The sequence below is a fragment of the Sciurus carolinensis genome, chromosome 13 (assembly GCF_902686445.1).
Source record: "Sciurus carolinensis chromosome 13, mSciCar1.2, whole genome shotgun sequence".
NCBI lineage: Eukaryota > Metazoa > Chordata > Mammalia > Rodentia > Sciuridae > Sciurus > Sciurus carolinensis.
Window position 1 is genome coordinate 26537981 of NC_062225.1, and position 20424 is coordinate 26558404.

A 20424-nucleotide genomic window follows, 5' to 3' on the forward strand; every position below is an offset into this window, starting at 1 on the left:
GTACACATGCCCACAAACATGCACATGCCTGAAACATTTGTGCACACTCAGCAGTGGCTTGCATGGAGGCCTGTTTGTTCTCACCTTGGGCCGCCGAGTTGTGGTCTGGACAGGTAACAGGAGCCAGAGAGGTAGTCAGGAAAGAAAGGATAATGGCAGAAAGACAGACAGCAAAGGGACAGCAATGAGAGCAGAAGAAGTAAGAGGAATGGGGCTACAGTTAGCCACCACCCCCCCCTCACCCATCCCCTTATCCCTACAGAGAATCACAGAAATTCCAGAAACCCCAAATTCCTGTTCCTCTCGGTTCCTGCTCCCACTTTTGCCAACCCTTGCAGGCCTCACCCCTTCAGACACCCTGGAAATCCCAGAGGTCCCTGTGTCCTAGGCTGAGCCACAGGAGACCAAAGGCAGCAGCTGGTGAGGTCTCCAGAGACCAGTCCTTCTGTGAACAATATCTCCCACTCCAGCTCAGAGCCAGAAGCCCCGCCCAAACATCACTGCAAGGACTTTCCCAGGTCAGCCTCTTTCTTCAACTGCTAGACTCCACAGAGGACTCCCTAGGAACCCCCGCACTCTGCCATACACACACCATGACAAGAGTGATATAAGCTCAAAAGTAAGGGATCAGCTCTCTAAGGCAGAACAATGTTGCTGTCCTCCCTCCCCCGTCTCCCCAGGACCAGATCCTGCAGCAGTCCCCATCCCTAAGGCAGAGGGCTCAGGTGTCAGGACTATGAATATTGCATTAGCAGAAGCCCAGAGCTCAGCAAAGTAACCCCACCCAGCTGCACAGAGAGAGGTGGGGGTAGGCAGCAGCACAGAGAAACTACTGTCCTAAACCTAACACCAATGGATGTTCATGCTGCTCAGTGTCTCACTGCTGTGGCAAAGATAAAATTTGGCTTGGGTCCTGTTTCCAAAAGACTAAGCCCAAGGAGACCAATCTCCACCCCTCCTACCCTGGACTAAGCTTCCAAAGCTTTGGGTCAAAACTATTCTAGGTCCCCATTCTACCCTGGTAAAGCCCCCTGAAAGAAACCCTAGGGGAGGAGATACTGGGAGAATAACCAAAAGTCATTCTAGCAAAGGTTGAGTAAGGTAGGTAGGCCTGCTAAGACACCAAGACAGCTGGGCCTGCTTCTCTGGCTTCTACCACAAGAAACCCTCCCAACGCCTGATTGTAGTAGAGGCTGCCTGAGGCCCAAGCCTGGGAGGCCACTGGGTACAAGGCCTAGAACACAGACTATCAGTGCCAAAAGCAAGCAGGGCAAGAACCAAATGCCCAGGGGTGGGGCATGGTGGTGACACCTCACCCTGCCTCCCTCTTCTTCACCCTCCTCCCCCAACCAGGTAGACAGATGAAGTCAATCAGCCCCCACCCCCACCCCATCTGCCTGCTGCCACCATCACCCTGGCAACCCGGTAGCAGGACCAGAGCAAACAAGAGTACCTTTCGGGCTGTCGGTGCCTGTCTCATCATTGCAGAAAACCAAAGAAAGCAAGGAGAGGAAAGAGAAGGAGGGACAGAGGAGGATAGACAAACACAGGGAGGAAGGACAGACGAAGGGAGGGAGGGAGGGAGGGAGGGAGGGAAGGAAAGAGACCGAACAGAGGGAAAGGCGGCGGAGACAGGAGATTAGTGCATCAAATCCCAACAATGCAGCCTTAGCTTCCCCAGCCGGCAGCTTCCTAGCCTCCAAACGGCTGCAGCTGGGACACAGAGGCCTCTGAAGGTGCGCAGTAGGACAACCAGGCTCCAGCAGGCGCCAGAGCAGTGCCTGGCCCAGTTAGCCAGCTTAGGCTGATGGCAGCCTCAGTGGCCGCAGCACCAGCTCCACCTGACGTCATGCACCCACCCTCCTCTGCTCCATGGGGGTGGAGCTACTTTTTCCACCGTCACCTAGCAACCACCCAGGGCCCTGTTGGCTCCTCCTCCTCCTCATGACTGGACATAGTCCTGCGCAGAGCCTGCCTTGCTTCTTTTCCCAAAGAACAGGTTCTGGCTCCGCCGTTCCCTCCCTCTCCCACCCGAGAACTTACTCCAAAATACTGGGCCAGAGGCCATCCCACAAAAGGCACTTTATGGAGCCAGGGCATCAGTGGGCAGGGACATAAAGTCTCCATTCTCCAAGAGTCTCTCTCATAACTGCACTCTGCTCCCCTGACAACCCCATCAAGTCCACTTCTCTTATACACACTGGCAATACCCTTGTTTCCCAGGAACACACACCCAGAACACTCCTCCAGAACTGGTCATAAGCTCTGAGGAGCACATCAAGTGATTAAATAACTCTAGGTGACATCCCATGGGGGAAGTAGCAGCTCCAATAACAGTGTTGAGCTTCTTTCCAATGGTCCCCTGGTTGTAGACAGGTTAAAGCCTTTGTCTGAAGGGCTTTCCAGAAAGGATTAGTTATTTTGTGAAAGTATCTGTGTCCTCTTCTGTCTTCCCCTTAGAGCACTTTTTTGTTTTAGATCTAGTTCCCTGTTTCACATGCAGTGAGAGCAGGGTCCCTGACTGAGTAATCTGCTTTGAGAGAACCACTGAGACTGATGACTGGAAGTGAGGATAGGGGGCAGAAGAGGCACTCAATTATTGACTGATACCTCCCACCGTGAGCAAAGAAGGTGCTATAGCCTAACATTGGTAGTCTAGGTAAGGTTTTGCCACATTTTCCTAGGATTTGGCAATGCTCAGGTCCCTGCCAGGGTCATGTCAGGTTATAGCCAGAAATCTTCCTTAGATCTCAGTTTCATGTCCTTCTCTATTTAGGGGACTGAGGTAAGATGGTATCCCCATCTAAAGGTCCAGAAACCTTTAGAGCATTATTTTCCTTATATCCCCATTCCCATCTGGAGCCAGGACCCAGGATGCAAAACAAATACCAGCATGTGGTCTCTACCATGGCAAGACTCCAAAGTGAAGATCTATAACCCACCAGGAGTAAAAAAGATGTTTTCCTTTCCCCTCCCACTGCCTTGATCCATCAGTTCTCCATGCAACATCAGAAAGGCCTGAGGCAGGCTGGTGACAAGGAAATCACAGCATTTTACATCCAGCACAGTATATACAGTTCAGACAGGCAAGTGCAAGTCAGACACAGCTTGGGCAGGGGTTGGTGTGAGGAAGAGGTCTTGGCATCAATTTAAGTGTTTAAAAAGTTGTGGAGGGGAGAGAAGTTGCACAGTTCAACTACTGCAAGGGGTGAAGGTAAGATTTAGACCCACCCCAGAGGGAGGAGGAGGCAGAGAAAGACTGATGGGGCACAGTGGGGGTGGGTATTCAGGGCATGCAACGGAGGGAAGGTCCATGAAGACTCTCAGTCTTTCCAACTGCTCTTCCTGTGCTCTATTCTCTGACATTCCATTCCCTGCACAACCACTTTCCCCAGCCCTATTCTTCCAATCTATCCTCCCACCACTCCTGAATTTGGCTAAGTGAATACCTACTGTAAGCCAATAAACTATTTCATGCTGCTATTATTTATAGTCAAATGCTCAGAATTTCTAATTAGGACTTTGGGGCAGTGAGAAATCATCCCTAGTGAATGTATGCTTGAGGCCAGACACTGAGCCTGATGTCCTAGTACCACTCAAAGGAACTCTGGAAGCCAAGGCTGCCATTTCCTCTGGTCATCACAGCCCCAAGGTTACACACACATGCATGCAGCAGCCCAAGGACATGCAGGACAGCAGGAGAGGGGGCCATGAGCCGCCCACTCAGGCACAAACAGTAAACACACCACCTTCTTAGGCTTCAGTCCCCGCTGCATGAGGAGTAGGAAAGGGCAAGTTAGAGAACAGACATCACATTGTGCTAGCTGGCCAGACATCCTGGGTATAGGCATTAATACCAATCAGGCATACACAGGCAAGGGGTGGTGGATTCAGGTTAACATCAAGTCTTAGGTGAAAAGAGGGGTCCCTCAAGGTTCAACTGCCAGGATATGCACGCCCTGGTCCAGAGAAGCTAGAGTTCCACTCTGCAGAGAGGTAAGTGGACCCACAACACTGCAGAATGGCAGAGGGGAGCTAGGAAGGACCCTCTACCCATAACTGAAAATAAGTGGCAGAGGATCTGGTGCCTTGCTACCACTTATAAATAGGACAATTCCTTCTCCTTCTATTTTCTACCTTACCTTACTCTTAAACCCTCTAGATCTTGGCATCTCTGTGTACCAAAGAGTAGGAAATTCATCTATCCGTATCGTCCCTAGCTCAATTCCATTTGTCTCTACTTCTGGAACCTAATCATTTTTCCTGCTATCACCATTACTCTAGCTTAATGTAGCAACTCATACCCACAAGAGATTCCTTCCCAAGGAGGTTAAAGAGACTAGAAAGTTGCAGTTCAAATTCACCTATTGCTTCTACTTGCCTAGCATTGGGTCTCCCTCCCTCCCTTCCTCTTTCTCTATATAACTGTCTACTCCCACCCTCAAGCCACTCACCAGTTTGCTAGTCTTTGCAGCTGTATCAGCTCCCTCTGTAAAAACCAAACAGAAACAAAGTGTGTATTTGTACATAGAGCTAGGACAGACAACATCATGGTGGGTAGGGGGAGATCTATCAAGGAAATATGGTAGTGACAGAAAAATTTCAGTATCCACTGTGGTCCCCTGTTAAGAGGAAAAAGAGCTGGGACTTCAGGATATGAGGAGGTAGCTTAAGTAGGTGGCTGTTACCTCTTTTGAGGAATTTTGATGCAGAAGAGTCAGGTGTCTCTGGGGAAGTAGTATCTGCTCCATCTTCAAACACCTGGATCTGGAACCACAGAAAAGACTCAATATAGTCAGATCAAGAATGGCTGTAATATGGGCCCCTTCCCAGTCCCAAAGCAAGGTACAGTGCAGGACAAGGTCCCTAAGGATGATCACCAATCTTCCCTCCACTGCTACCTCCCACTCTCCCAACCACAGGCTTATGCCCACACCAAGTACCAACACACAAGCTGCACATGCAACAGACATGTGTGCATGTGCATACACACACACACACACACACACACACACACACAAAATAAATAAAATTTAAAAAGATAGGGTGAATACCTGGGATTGGCGCACAAAGATGCCATGCCCTTCATCACAAGTGAAATACTTCCTGCCTTGGACAGTTCCATCATTTTTGCCCTTTGCTTCATCCAGGATAACGCCTACCCACTTGCCAGTGGCAAAGAGTGTGGCTCCAACATAGGCCACAGTGCCTCGGTGGCCTTTTCCAATCACCTCCACACGGGAACCTACCCGCAGAGGCCGGGCACTTGCCTCTGCACTCATCCTGCTGCCACTGGAAGTCTGAAAAAAAGACACACACATACAGAGTTAGAGGCCTCATTTCAAGGGTGGCATCATCATGCATAAGAAATGCCTTATGCAGGTCAAGTCAAGTCAAATGCCAGTCAAGATGCTGGACTGAAAACAAAAAAGAAAAAATCATTTTCTTTGAACTCCATTCTCAGGTTGAGGTTAGCCCTCAAACTTCCCTTTGGAAAATGTCAGTGGTATGTCTAAGATACCTCTGGAATCTGCTAGAATTTTTAGTTTATATTTAAATTTTATGAAATCAGAAATCACTGATAGATCTGTGAATGTTACCACATGGCTACTTTCTCAGGAGCACTGCCCCTGAACAGAGGAATTAAACTCAAGCAAATAACTCAGTTTAGACCAGGTTCCCTATAACACAATACCCTGACTCAAAAGTCCGAGTTGAGTGGGTGACCCTACAAAAGCCTGCTTCCTTCTCCACTTCCATCTCTTCTGAAGTTCAAATGGCTCTCTCAGATCTCTCCCTTTCAGAGGCACATAACTGTGTCTCTTTCCAGGACCCCAGGTCATTACCACTTCTTCCTCTCACTCTCATCCACATACCCACTATGAAACTCCTGGATGCCTCACTGCAACCCACTCAACCATCCAACTTCCTTCTTCATGGCCTGCATTTTGTTTTCTACTCTCTACCCCAAGCTCTGGAGATCCTTTCCCCATGCTATGTTGTTATGAAAAGAAAATTCAGGTCAAGTAAATCATGTACCTCAAATTTGTCCCTCATTCTGTCCTTAGATTCTGCCTAGTGGTTCAAATGGATATATGGGCACAAGATGGGCAAGCAAAGAAATAGACTAAGAAACTGTCCTTGGAAAGCTCTCAGCTTCTGACACACCCGTGATGACAGGACACAACATGAAATTAGGTCCCAAATTGGCCCATGGTTTAGAAGAAAATCACACCTAAGCCATTTTTAGCAGCAGCTCCATGAACCAGGTGCCTTCCAACAAAAGTGATAAATGAGGCAAGAAATGACACCATGGTACTGCAGATTTCACAGTGCTCCCTTTTGATACCCACCACTTGGCTTCAGAAGGGAGCACAGCCAGAACCCAAGAAGAATCAGGATACTTCCCAGCCTGTCACTCCCTAACTCCCTTCCCCAAAGACCTTATCCAGGAAGATAGGGACAGAGCTACCAAGGGATTCAGGACCCCAACTCATATCTAGGACTACAAAGTGTATCTCATAACAAAGGAAACTGCCAGTGACATCAAGGCAGACTCAAACTCAGAGACTCCCCACACCTCCCAACAAGCCTCTCAGAACCAGGAGGACACAACAGTAGGTACAGATTTAATCTCAGATGAAAGAAAGAGAAAGCGAGTGAAAAACAACAAAGCAGCTCTAAAGAAGGGCCATCAATCCCATTCTGAGTCCCCAAAATAGTCTGGTCCCCCTCAGGAACCCCTAACCTGGGTATCAGAGTCAGAGGTCAGGCCTTGCCAGTAACCCTTAGGACGCCACTCTAGGAAGGTAAGCCTGTGCAGCCTGCCACCATCAGGACTTCAAAGGCTCCTTAAAAACAGTCTGTGGGTGCCCCCAGCTCAGTTCCAGCTTATCTCCCCAGCCCCCACAGCAATGATGTCCACAGGCACCCAGGCCTTTTCCAGCAGCCCTCCCAGGGCCCATCCCAAATCAGAGCCACTTACCCGGTTATACACGTGCCTCTTGCTCTGGGCCATGCTGCTCACCCGGCCTTTACCCCCTCCCCCAGCTGGCCAGAGACAGAGAAAAAAGGCAGAAACCTAGGCAGGAGGGTCAGGGCGCTGGGCCCTTATGGACCGACACAGGAGCCGTCAAGCACGGCCCTCCCCAGTCCATGGGCCTCACTCAGCTGCCTACCGAGGCAGGGGTGGGGGCAGTGATGGGGGCTGAGGAACAAGTCCCCTCTGCTGCCTGAGGATTCCTGAACCCAGAGATACCGAATCCTGCTTGCCAGCTGATGAGTCTCACTCTGCGCTAGTGCTGCTCTAGACTTGTCGGGAACAGTGCAAGCCTCTGGGTCCTAGTGCTCCCCTGCTTCACCTGGGCCAGACAAGAGGGACAAGGGACCAAAGATAGGTTCGCCACAGACTCTCAGCATTCTCCTCTAGAATACACTATCTTGGGACTGGGAGCAGTCTTGACAATTCCTCCTGGCCTGTATCCCCTCAATACCACTGTCCCCCCTTCCCCTGGGCTATGAGACCTCAGCAGGCCCTCAAGCATCAAGTGACATTTCAAAATGGTCAGCTGCCAAAAGCCTCCATACAGACAAAATAAGGGTCTCTTGTCCCCATTTATGGTACTCTTCTTTTTTTCTCCCCTCCCTAAACTCTGTACTTAGGTCCAAATCCATGTGATTAGGGTGTGGGTCTCAATCTCACGCTAGGCCAGAGGGGTCAGGCCCCGTCAAATAAACAAAAGTACTGGGCACAGTGGTGCATGCCTGTTAATCTCAGTGGGTTGGAAGGTTGAGACAGGAGGATTGTGAGTTCAAAACCAGCCTCAGCAACGGTGAGGCACTAAGCAACTCAGTGAGACCCTGTCTCTAAATAAAATACAAATTAGGGCTGGGGATGTAACTCAGTGGTTGAGTGCCCATGAGTTGCCCAGTACCAAAAAAAAAAAAAAAAAAAAAAGGAAAAAGGAAAAAACAAAAACAAAAACAGCAAAGGAAGGGAAGTTCTGGAGGCAACTTCCCACTCAAGGCAAGATAAGTATCCCAGGCCTCCCCACATTAGTAAAGTTTGCCACAATCACGCTTCCTTTCTTCTGGTGTTATAAGACACCAGGCTCTGAACCCTGAGAGCATTAGATTCAATTATATTACTAAAGATTCAATTAGATTAGTATTCAAAAGCAAAGAGCCCCACTCTCCCCTTAGAGCCACCAGTCCACCTCAGCCACCTGCCCCTTGCATTCCTGGACTTGCTTCCTAACATTTTGGATATAAAATGAAATGATTTATTTTTTATACTTCTGTATTTCACAAAAATTCCTTAATAATCATATATTACCTTTATAATTAAAAAAAGCATTCTATTGAGAGGTCTCCAAGTATAGTTACATAGCCCCCTCCAAGGGGGCTATGTAACTATACTACCTTATTTACCCATTTGTCATGGGCTAGGAACCAACAGATCAGGACCCTTGCCTCTTAAATAGCCAGCAAGGTTAGCCTAGGGTCTAACCTTGGCTCGCCTGGCTGCAATACAGACCTAGATACCCTGGACCTGGGCATACTTGTCTTCCTTACTAGCAGAAGGCGACTTCCCCTACTCCTCTCTCAAAGGTAGACTAGAGAGCTCAACAATAGAATGATACCTAACAGAAAGAAACAGGTCCTTCAAACACCTCTATCTTTAATCCTGTCCAGACCCCTAGGAAACTAACTCTCTCCTCCCCTGAAAAATCTCCATGTTACCACCTTCCTTCTTCAGTCACCATTACACAGGTGGGTAAAGCCATGCAGGCCCCTGCAGCATGGACCACACATGTTTTTAGTACTTCAAACATTTTATAGATACATGGCTAAATATACTGTTTTTAGACTCAGGTTGCTTTCCTGGTTTTATCATAAACTCAGTCTTGTTTTTTTTTTTTTTTTTTTTTTTTTTATTGTACTGGGGATTGAACCCAAGGGCACTCTACCACTGAGCTACATCCAAGGTCCTTTTCTTTTTATTTTGAGACAGTTACCCAGGCTGGTCTCCAAGATCCTCCTGCCTCGACCTCCCAAGGATTACAGGCACGTACAACCACATCCAGTTTGGTCTAGTTACTTAATATCTCTGTGTCTCAATTTCTGCATCTGTTAAGTGGGAACAATCAAAGAATATATTTCAGAGAGGTATAGTGAGGATTAGCTGAGAAAATCCACATAAAACATTTAGGATAGTGCTTGGTATTTAATAAGTGCTCAATAAAAGTTAGATAAGAACACTATCATTATCATCGCCATAGATGAACATGGCAATGACCCCACAGACAGGTAGACCAGGGAAATACTGATAAGGAAACAGACTTACAGAATTGAGACACTTCCCTGAAGATCAGGAATGGAACCAAAACCTGACCCAGAGACCTCTATGCTTTCTACTACCTCTTACTGTTCCCATACACATCTCTAGGCTTTCAAGGTTCTGTCAGAAGCCTTAAAAAAGTCAGAAGCACTCAGATCTAAGAACAGTTTCACAACACATGGATACATAGACACTAACTTATTGGGTGCTGTTTATTCTATTATAAAATGTGAATATCTGCCATATCTACATTAGTATTAGGAAGATCAAATAAGATTAAGTGCATGAAAGTATTTCATAAAAAGTACCAAAACTGTAAGGATGAAGAATGATTACCTGGAAGGATACTAGATGGTATATAAATCTTAAAATTAAATGCACAGATAATAAATATTATAAGGAACTGTAGATAAAAGTGAACTAGAAAGAAGAGAGGTACATATGAGATTTTTGGAGGATTTTTTTTTTCAGGAAGGGGGCTAACTATGTAGAAAGGAAAGGCCTCCAAAGCACTGTAAGTTGTAAACAAAGCATGAATAGAGACAGAAATAATTTTGCTTGAAATATTAAAGAAAATTAGCTTAGCTGAAATGAAGAATTATAGATGAAACTAACAGACCATAAGCCTTATGAAGCAGAGCCTACAACTTCTCTTTTTTATTATTTGATCATTCTTAGCTCCTGGAGTCAAATATTTATTGAATAAATAAATACAGGGATGTACCAGGAGGTAAGTATGGATAGGCAGGGAGTTTAAACATCAGGCAGAGATAGATGGACTGGATCCAATAACAACATGAAACTGGTCTTACTCCTGAGCTGTACAGTGGCATAGAGAAACTATTTTAGGAAAAATCAAACTGGTGGCTTGTGCAGGATATAGTGAAGGCAGGAGTAACTTGGCAAAGACAGGATTACAGTAAGGAGGCTGTTGCAATAATGAACATGGGGTGGGATCTGAATAAGCATCATGAGAGAGAAGGGGCCAATTGAAATATAGTACCAAAAGAATCCTGAAAAGGCTCTGAGACAATCAGACATGAGGAAAGAGAAAACAGGCCTGGGCTCTGGAGATAGACCTGGATACAGCTTTGGTTCTCATATTTCCTCACCTGGGAAAGCTATTTAATATTCTGAGCCCCAGTTACCTAACCTGCAAAAAGGAGGGAATAACAGCTACCTCATAGTAATGTTGTATGGAATAAGACTTAAAGCATTTAGCACAAAATATGTGCTCAATAAATTGTAGATATTATCTTCATTACTGCAACTGTATATCAATGATGACTTATACACATGGTAGAAACTCAAATGTTGCAAGGAAAACTGGATAGATGGATGAATGTATAAATCAGTAAATGAATAAACTGGGAGTTTTCAAACTTAAGTAAAAATGTAGGAATGATGATCACAATATTAACAGAACTGGGGAAATGGGAAACAGCATGTTAGAGGTGAGAAAATAAGTCTTGTTCTCAGGGCTTTATCAGGGGCAAATTTAAGTATGTACACTAATGCATATATATTTCACTACCTCCTTCAAATACGAACCTGTGAGGTTGCAGACTAAGGTTAGTAGAATGCAGAGTAGGGTGAGACTATAAAAAGATAGCACGATGGACCCCTTGTGGGGATGACATTTCAGAATTTTGTGTTAATGTCAATGGCTGGCTGTGATGCTGTACTACAGTTTTGCAAGATGTTAACCATCAGGAGAAACTAAATAAGGATATGTGCAATCTTGCTGTGTTGTTTCTTACAACTACATGTCAATGTGTTCATTATCTCAAAATATTTCAAACCAAACAACAAGAACCTGTGATATAGCCCAAATAGACTCCATTATCTCCACTCTATAGGTGATAGAACTGAATCTCTGAAGCCAAACAACTTGCCCATTTCTAACTGGCCTGAACAATTTCAACCTTGCTTTCACTGGCACCCCAGCATCCCCTGATACCTTGATCTTCTTTTGTCTCTCTTGATCCTGGTCTAACTCAACTATCTACTTTCCTTGATCCCTCTCCTGGAGGAGCTGGTTTGAAACCTAGGCAGTCTGACAGCAGGGCAAAATTGTATATATCAAAAGAACTAGTAACAAAGAAATAAGTGTGCATGTAAGCCCCTCAGAAGTCAGGAAGGAAAAAAGGTTTCCTTACTGAGAGGGGAATGGAGGGTGGGGGACTGAAACTGGACTCCAGAAACCCACAGGAACCCAGGACAATAACATGCATGGAGCCTTTTGTTACTTGGTCCTACTCCTTTATCTGCCTTACAGATCTCATACAATAGAGGGTAGACCCTAAATGGACTTCCCCTACCACTCCAGCTTCTTATTATCCCCAGAAATGCCTGAAGCCCACTCCTAATTTAAATGTAGCAACACCCTTCCCAAAGTATTCCTCTCCCTAAGAAAGACCCAATGACTTCCAGGCTTACCTCCAAAAGTCAGGAAGGAAAGCTACACAGTACACCTCATTAATCTTCAATAAAGAAGCTCTGCAGAAAAGCAAGAGAGTTTTTGAGACCCTGTGCTCAAAAACAGCAATACTCCCATGGAGAGCAGAACTTAGCCAGTTCTGAAGTTCCTGCTGTTTCCTCCCCCTAAATCAAGTAGCAAATTCCTGGCACTAGGACCCTGCAGACAGGGAACCCTGAGTCTGCGCTCTAAAGAGGGAGATGCACCATTTCACAACTTCAGCAAAAGCCAAAGCAGCCAACAAAGCCACAGCCACCTCGGCTGTGCTGGGCTCTACTGGGCGCTATGGTTTGAGCAGCTCATCGGCCACTCCCCAGAAGCAGATCGCTCTGTCCTTTCCCTTTTTAAACCCACGTCATCATCTGATCATAATGGAAATCAATCTCAAAGCACTATGCAAAGGCGTATCCATGGCAACCTCAAGAGGAAGGACACAGAGATGATGCTCCAGTGGCTGCAGCAGAAAAAGGTAAGTCCGTTTCTCTTCTATCCACGCCAATCCACCATTCTCCCCTTTCACTCAAGTCGGTTACTTGCAAATCCTATCACACTAACTAGAAAAACACATAAGGTGAGCTAATAATAATTATGTTGTTATATAAGATTATGGGTCTGCCTAGTGAGTGGTTGGGAAAAATTCTTTTTCTGGATAATGGGATGGGAACAAGGTCTCTCTTCTTATTCAGTGTCTCAGGTGACAGTATCAGCCTGCAATACTTGACAAATCACTGTCAGTCACTTGTCTTTCCAATCAGGATACTGGGAAATTACTCAGGGATTTCAGAGTTCCCCTACATACTTACAAAAAGCTGGCAGCAACACTGACCTCACTGCCCTGCCATTTATGCCATCATCATGCTCAGAGACTGGCATGTAAGAACCCCTCCTTAGCAGCCTCAAGATCCAGAAACCAGGAGGTAGAATTAAATTTCTGCCTCTGATGCCTCAGAGAAGAAATCTCATTTCTTCAGAGAAAGATCTGGCAAACATAATTACTGCCAAGCCTAAGTAATCTTCCATGCCTCAGTGTCCCCTTCTGTAATACCTTTCTAAGGTATTGCTTTAAAAAGCACATGAGAATGCCTGAAAAGTACTTAAAACAGTGCCTGGTATAATACACAATAATAGCCATTATTATGAGGAAGGAGGAAGAGAAGCCTATAAATGTAGGATTTCAGTCCAGAGGGTACAATGTACTGTTGGAGCTTATCTCAATTCTGTTCTTTCTCCTTACTCTGAACAGTTCTTTCAAACTTCTTCTACCACTTTCAAGTCCCTATTCCTGATGGAGTTCATATAAGTGCCCCTAGCCCTCAGCAAATAAACTTGTTAAGAAAGAAAATTGAGCCTATTAGGTAAGAATTCCTTTGCAAACTAGATATATCTGCATTCATTGCCTCTTCCAATGTAAATTCCATCCTTTCTTCCATCATTTCTCTGCAAAGGAAATGTGTACCTTTATTTTTGGGCCAACCCCTCCACTCTCCTTTGAGAACCTCATTTAGCAATCATCTCCTCCAGTGCCTTCAATTGCACTCCTTCTACTAGCTCTAATGCATCATTAGAAAAACTTGCTCTTCTATTCTAGGAAAAACTGTCTCTAATCCTTGTTACCTCCCGTGCAAGCTGCCACCATCTCTATTCTTCCCTTCCCTGCCTGAAGGAACTACTGAAAGTGAGTACATACTCCTTATTCTCAGTTCTCATCTACACCACAATCCACTACAAGCTGGCTCCAACCCTACCACTCCACTGATGCTGCTCACACTTAAAAGACCCACAGTGACCACAATCTCCAACTACTTAAACTCAAGGTTAATTTCCCAGGCTCATCCTACTTGACCTCCCTGAAGCAAACAAAACTGCTGATCACTTCCCTGGAATTTTCTCCTTTCCCAGCTTCCCAGGCAATATTCTTTCTTACCTTAAGCACCAGTCCCTCTCATCTTTGTCATTTCCATCCTCCCATATATGTGGCTGGGAGAGTTCAACCATTCCCACAACTTCAACTTCCACCTCCACCTACCACCACTCCTAGACAATGATTCTCTGCTGAACCTCAGATCCAAGTACCAAAAATCACTCAAATTCAACATGACCCAAAATAGGCTTGATATCTTCCACCCCAAAGAAGGTTCCTTTTCTATAGTCCCTCTTTGCTATTGGCACCACCATTCACCAAAAATAGAAAACTGTGTTATCTTCAACAACTCTTTCTTGTTCTCAACATCAATTAGTCATTACTAGGGTTAATTCTGTCTCTGCTGTCTCCCTCCAGATTTGTTCCCTTCCTCTCCAGTTCCACTGATATAATCCTTAATTCAGTCCTACATATCACATCCATATTATTAAGAGAGCCTCCCAATATCCCTGATCCTTATTTCCACCCTTCGCTCTATTTCCGCAGTTGGCATCCCAAAATGCAATCATGTCACTCCCCGTCTAAAAACCTCCAGTGGCTTTCCTGCCCACAAAATTGAATCTTCTTAGCACAGCACTATTGCCTATTAAAAACCTGGCTTCATTATGATTCCAGTTGCACCAATCACTTCTCCTTTGATCCCCAAATTCTCTTATGTTCCATTCACTTGGAACTACTTAACTTTTCCCTTATACCTCTGCAATGCTGCAAATATTACCAGGACTATTCCCCCTCCTTATCCTTCAAGACTCGACTCAATAACCACCTCATTCCTGAAGACTCTCCTGCCTTCTTCATGTAGTTAGTCATTCCCTCCTCTGTCCTCCTCACATGGCACCTTGGACATATCTCACACAGCACTTTGGACAATACCAAATTTTATTTAAAATACTATCTACTTTATCCTATTATGAATTCCTCCAGGACAGAGAATTTTACTCATCTCAGTATCTAAGCACTGAACACTGCAGAGAGAAAGCACTCAATGTAAACTAGAAGCTCTTACCAACACCAGGTTCTAGGTACATAAATTGGCTCTGATAGCTTTCCCAGAGAGTTACTCCACTCTAAAAGACAACCATGGAGGGAAGCGGGGATCTCTCTCTTTCTCACTCACACACACACATACACACACACCACCAATACCATCACCAGTAGTGGTGGTGTCTCTCCTTTCCAGACAGCAGTCTAATAAGCTAAAACGGCAGGGACAGCCCCAGGTCCTAAGGAATTTGATCATGACACTAACTCAATCTTGTATGCTTCCACAGTAAAAAGACCACAAATAGGGTCTAGGTGATGTGCATATTTCTGGGAAATGAGGCTCTGAGGGCAGCAAGGGCCCTTGCTCTTCTGCAGTGAAGCCCCTAGAAGATATGAAGGAGCCTAGAGAGGTCAGACGGGACACCTAAACTGTCCATCAGTCACGCTCAACAAGTACCAGCCTAAACTTCAAAAGGAAAACGATATTAAGACAAAATCAGAATCTCTAAGATGGCAAAGACCCCAAGATAGATTTGAATCAGGCAATCTCTCACTCTTACCTCTTTAGGGACAATGAGGACCCAGGTTCCATTTTCCTTGGTATGGGACAGATATCCAAGATCCCCCCCAGAAACCCAGTAACTATAGATAGGTCAAGTAACCTGGAATCCTCTACTCTAATCTCTCCCAACTTGTAACTCCAGAAAGTGACTAGCAATGACAGAGCTGGCAGAGTAAACCCGAGAGTGGCAGCCATCAATGTTATTATGATTCTCCCAACTATTTTGACTATTCCCTAGTGACTTCTTTGTACCCCACATCCAATCTAGCCTAACTTATTAATTCTTCCTTAATATTACCTCCTGCATCCTTCCTTTCTCCTTCATTTTCACTGTGATCACTTTGGTCTGCTGTTTAGTAGTTTTGAATATTAAGGTAAATCATTTATCCTTTCTGGTGCCTCATCTGCTGCTCTGCCTACTTCACAGGATTATTCAATCAAATGAGATCATGCCCATGAAAAATTCTGTAATCTGTTATACATAAATAGGCATTACTATTATTATCAACCTAAGTCCCCTATTATTGATATGTGAAGCCTGATTCTTTGTCTCTCTCTTCTCATTTCCAACCACTTTACATACCACAGTAAAACAAATACATCCTCTAAAAGACTGCTCTGTCCACACATTCATCTTCTCAGCATCTTTCACTGACATCCCATTTCTTTCCTGTTAGTCAAACAATCCTGGATCTGACATATGCAATCTCATCTCTGCACCACTGACAGTTTAGGATGCTTCCTCTAGTCTTGCAAGCCATACCCATCCTTCAAAGTCCAGCTAAAGCCCCAGTACATGCAGAACAAGGACAAATTTAGAAAAGAAATTTCTTAAACATGATGGAAGAATTAAAGACAGTTCATTCTGAGTAAAAAAGAGGTAGGAATTGCCAGGCACAGTGGTGCACACCTGTAATCCCAGGCACTCAGGAGGCTAAGGCAGGAGGATTTTGAGTTCAAACCCAGCCTTAGCAAAAGCAAGGTGCTAAGAAACTCAGTGAGACCCTGTCTCTAAATAAAATACAAAATAGGGCTGGGGGTATGGCTGTCATTGATATTAAGAGTCAGTATTTAAGAGCTTTTTTTTTTTACTATTATAAGAGATAATAAATAGGATGAAAGTTGCAGAAATGTTTCAGTAACCTGAAGAACATTTTTATTGTGATTGTACTATCCCAATAATAAAATTGGATGCTTTATATCTAGTTAATTCCCATTAGAAATGTTTAAGCCAAACTGCAAAATTTGCTAAACTGACAATACTTTATATGGAATTCACTATCGCAAGGGAACAGGTGTAGAGTCACAGCATTTTAGATCTGAAAGCAGTCTTAGAGATCTCCCAGTTCAGACTCCTATTTTAAGGCCTGGACAGATGAAGTGACTCATCCAAGGCAGCAGTTTGTTCTGAAGGGCAGGGAGCAGAAAATGGTTTCTAACTTTTAATCAAGTGATTTACACCCTTGCTATTCAGTGTGGTCCACAGAACAGCAGCATTAGCATTACTTGGAAACTTGTTAGAAAAGGAGAACCCATCGGAATCTATTTTAACAAGACTCCATTAAACATCTGCATCATTAAAGTTAGAAAAGCACTGGCCTGCACTGCCCCTTCCGGTGAATTTCTAATTCAGAAACTGCATTTCCCAAACTGCACTAGATGTTAAATAGACGTATAACCCAAGAAAAACAGTATTTCACAGTAAACTTTGGGAAATTCTCCATACATACACCCAGATGGAGATTCACAATAAATATCATTAGCATACTGAAGGATCTGAAATAGTTTGGAGTACAGAAAACTTTAACCAGGAAATTTCTTAACACATTTGAGCATAACATGGATTTAAAAATAATAGTAATAATGAAGTTACCTCTTTTAACATTCCGCAGCTCAGGCTTTGGCAATATACCAGGCAAAGAATGTCAATCTCTACCTCATAGCTCTTGGACTCTCAGTACTTTATACCAGAGTAGCAAATGGTGAATAAAGGCTTGCTGCTGTCTTCACTGCAATAAATGAGGGTAAGTTTCTAAACCTGTCTTTAAAAACAGCAGTTCCTCGTCTGTGTGATTTACTTGTGGTTCTGCCTGAAATCAAGAGAGATGTGCAAGATGACTTTTCAGGAGTCATCATGCCAGCAGCTTAGACTGACCCCCAAAGAGTGGGGTACACACACACCAAACCCATATGTACACCACGATGCTTGTGTCCTCTATTTTTCCCCCTGTTTGAGACAAATTTCTCAACCATGTGCCCACAGGTAACCTGTGGCTTGGTGTGGGTTCAGGGATGCCTCGGACGCTCCCGGGAAAAAGGGGACCCTTGCAGTTCTGGAGGAACTCTGAGGCACAGCCACTTTGACCCAGGGAGAACACCGCCAGACTGAAGAGCTCAGGTGGGTAGGACGAGCCTGGGGTCAAACACCGAGACCACGGCGGGCGCCCACCCCTGCAGCGGCCCAACCCTACCCGCCCCGTCACACACCCGGCTCCGTGCAGTGCTCTAGGTCAGCACCGAACCCACAGCCCACTGCTGGAACCTCACGAACATGTGGAGGGCGGACAGCAGACAGTTGGCAAAACACCGCCTCGGTACCTGTCCTGTCAGGGGCTCAGCGCCCGCTTCGGGCCCCACCAGCGACCGACGCCCAAGACCCGGCGAACCCCGCCCCGCCGCCCCGCCGCCCCGCCCTCGTGGACTGCCCGACGCGCCGCCCGACCCTCCAGACTCACTCCAGAACCCCTCGTCCCAGAAACCCAGGGGCGCTCTGAATTTACAGGAAACTCTACTCTTTCCCGAAGTACCTCCCTGGCTTAGAAGTGCTCGCCAAGCGCGGCGGAGAAAACACCGATCAGGCACACAGCTGGACACCTAGAGCGTGATGAGCTCATGCGCAGTGTGCCTGGGAAGCTGATAAGGCCCTTAGTTGGAAGGCGCGTCATGCTGAGCGCCCTCTGTCGGTAAAGGGGAGACTGCATAGAAGATCTGGAGAATTTTTTACAAACTTTGAGTGCTGAACTGCCAGTTAAAACAGTAGCAATAAACCATATTTCGTTGGCTAGGTTGGAGGAAAAAAATAAATTTTGCTGCTACTCAGTGTTATCCACCATGTGGGGATGCAAACATTCTCATGCCTTTTTGATAGGAATGTAAAATAATACATAATGGCATTTGGGGCTTTTATATTTTAAAAAATCAAACTTCTTGACTCATGCGTCCACTTCTTATAATGTAACCTAAAAAAAATAATCAAAAACTTTGCAAAAATATTTGTATAAGAATGTTGGGGAAGCCAGGATTTCGCAGACATGGGTTCGAAATCTAACTGCAATTTACTAGCTACAGGAGATCTTGGGCCAGTTACTTAACTTCTCCATGCCTTTGTTTCCTCTTTTTAAATGAGGATGAGGATCAAATGATCCTCATTTGAGAATGTGATGATAGTATCTACCTCACCTGATAGGAGAATTAAGGCAACCCATGTAAAGAATCTGAAATGTAACTATTACAAAGGTATGTTTGTCTCAGTGAAATATCCAAAAATTGATAATGGGTGGGAGTGAGAGGTAAATGATTCAAGGGATGAATTTTTCACCCCTCTACTACTCATCCTATTTTCCCATTTCACTTCTACATCTCTGAATGGATAATATATCTGTATGATTCAAAAATCAAAATAAGCGGGACTGGTGGCACAAGATGCCTATAATTCCAATCACTTGAGAGGCTGAGGCAGGAGAACTGCAAGTTCAAAACCAGCCTCAGTAATTTAGAGAGGACTTAAGCAACTTAGAGAGACCCTGTCTCAAAACAAAACATAAAAAGGGCTGGGAATGTGGGTCAGTGGTTAAGTACCCATGGGTTCAATCCCTGGTACCAAAGAATCATCATCTTCATCCAAATAAGATTCAAAAATTTGTACTTAGAAACCTCCTTTCAACCCTTCTTCCAATCTGTCCACCACTCTTGCCTACTGCAGGTAACTCTTATTGGTAGTTTCTAATTCATATCTGTAAGCTCGGACCAGCTCAACGGTGGGACCAAATGTAAACTCGGTGGGTCTCAGCGGGCACAGTTAGCAGCCAAATAAAATGGGACAGAAAAGTGGCTGAAGCAAGCTTTATTGGAATTTGGCTCTCGGGCGAAATTCCCAGACCCCCGGGGTATAGGGACCCAGAGAAAATCGTGCGTGACCCTGGCTGCCCAGGGTTTTTATAGACTAGGATGGGAGGGGGACCTGTTGAGTGACAGGTGGGTGTAAAGGGTCAGTGGAACTTTCCATCCACCTTGCTGCAAACTTTCTGGTCACCTTTGGCGGGTTGGTCTTTGTTCCAGCCGCTCAGCTGTGCCCCCTACAGTCACCTAATTTCCAACCTAACAATATCCTCAGTGGTTAATTTAAATACGAGCATGAATATATGGTCTCCTTTCTTTCCTTTTTTTTTTTTTTTTTTTTTTTTTTTTTGGTATTGGATTGAACCCAGGGGTACTTTACCACAGAGCTTCATCCTCTATCCCCAAACCTTTTTGTTTTAATTTTGAGACAGGATCTTGTTATTAAGTTGGCAAGACTGGCTTCAAATTTGCGGTCCTCCTGCCTCAGCCTCCCCAGTTGCTGGGATTACAGACATGTGCCAACCCCACGAGGCTTCCTTCTATTCCTTGTGCAAAAGGTAATGTACTGTGTACACTTGCACCTTGCTTTCTTCACTTTGTTTTTATAAAGCTCTTTATAAATCAGCACATTAGGGCTGGGGAGATAGCTCAGTTGGTAGAGTGCTTGCCTTGCAAGCACAAGGCCCTGGGTTTGATCCCCAGCACCACAAAAAAAAAAAAAAAAAAAAAAATTCAGTACATTAGAGGTCTTCTTCACTCTTTTTCCCAGCTCTATTGTGTGGATACACATCATTTTTTTAACCAGCTTCCCCTGGTGGATCCTTTGTTTCTATAATTTCAGTAGAAATGACCTCCATCTCCTTCAATGACAGAGAAATGGTATAAACCTGGAGCCCAGGGGTACATGCTTATAATCCCAGAGACTCCAGAGATGAAAACCCAGTATTGCAAATTAGAAGTTAAAGGCCAATCTCAGCAATTTATTGAGACCCTGTCTCAAAAAAAAAAAAAAATGGGAA

The 20424-nt window shown here is 44.9% G+C and overlaps 1 protein-coding gene across 13 annotated transcripts in view; it reads right to left on the bottom strand.

The window, feature by feature from the left end:
* Positions 1-17964, bottom strand: part of Dctn1 (dynactin subunit 1) — a 29602-nt gene extending 11638 nt beyond the window's left edge. Inside the window, exons 1-8 of one of the 13 annotated variants that reach the window (XM_047522499.1) lie at positions 17885-17964; positions 17160-17376; positions 5055-5300; positions 4689-4767; positions 4455-4489; positions 3750-3770; positions 1454-1471; positions 85-105 (exon numbers count right to left, since the gene is read on the bottom strand). In XM_047522499.1, the coding sequence (XP_047378455.1) occupies positions 85-105; positions 1454-1471; positions 3750-3770; positions 4455-4489; positions 4689-4767; positions 5055-5300; positions 17160-17171 (432 nt within the window). In that variant the 5' untranslated portion in view covers positions 17172-17376; positions 17885-17964. Of the gene's footprint in view, positions 1-84; positions 106-1453; positions 1484-3749; positions 3771-4454; positions 4490-4688; positions 4768-5054; positions 5301-6985; positions 7283-17159; positions 17377-17773 lie in introns of those variants that run through there. The other 12 variants (XM_047522501.1, XM_047522498.1, XM_047522503.1 and 9 more) reach the window with 12 other exon arrangements.
* Positions 17965-20424: the final 2460 nt, after the last annotated feature.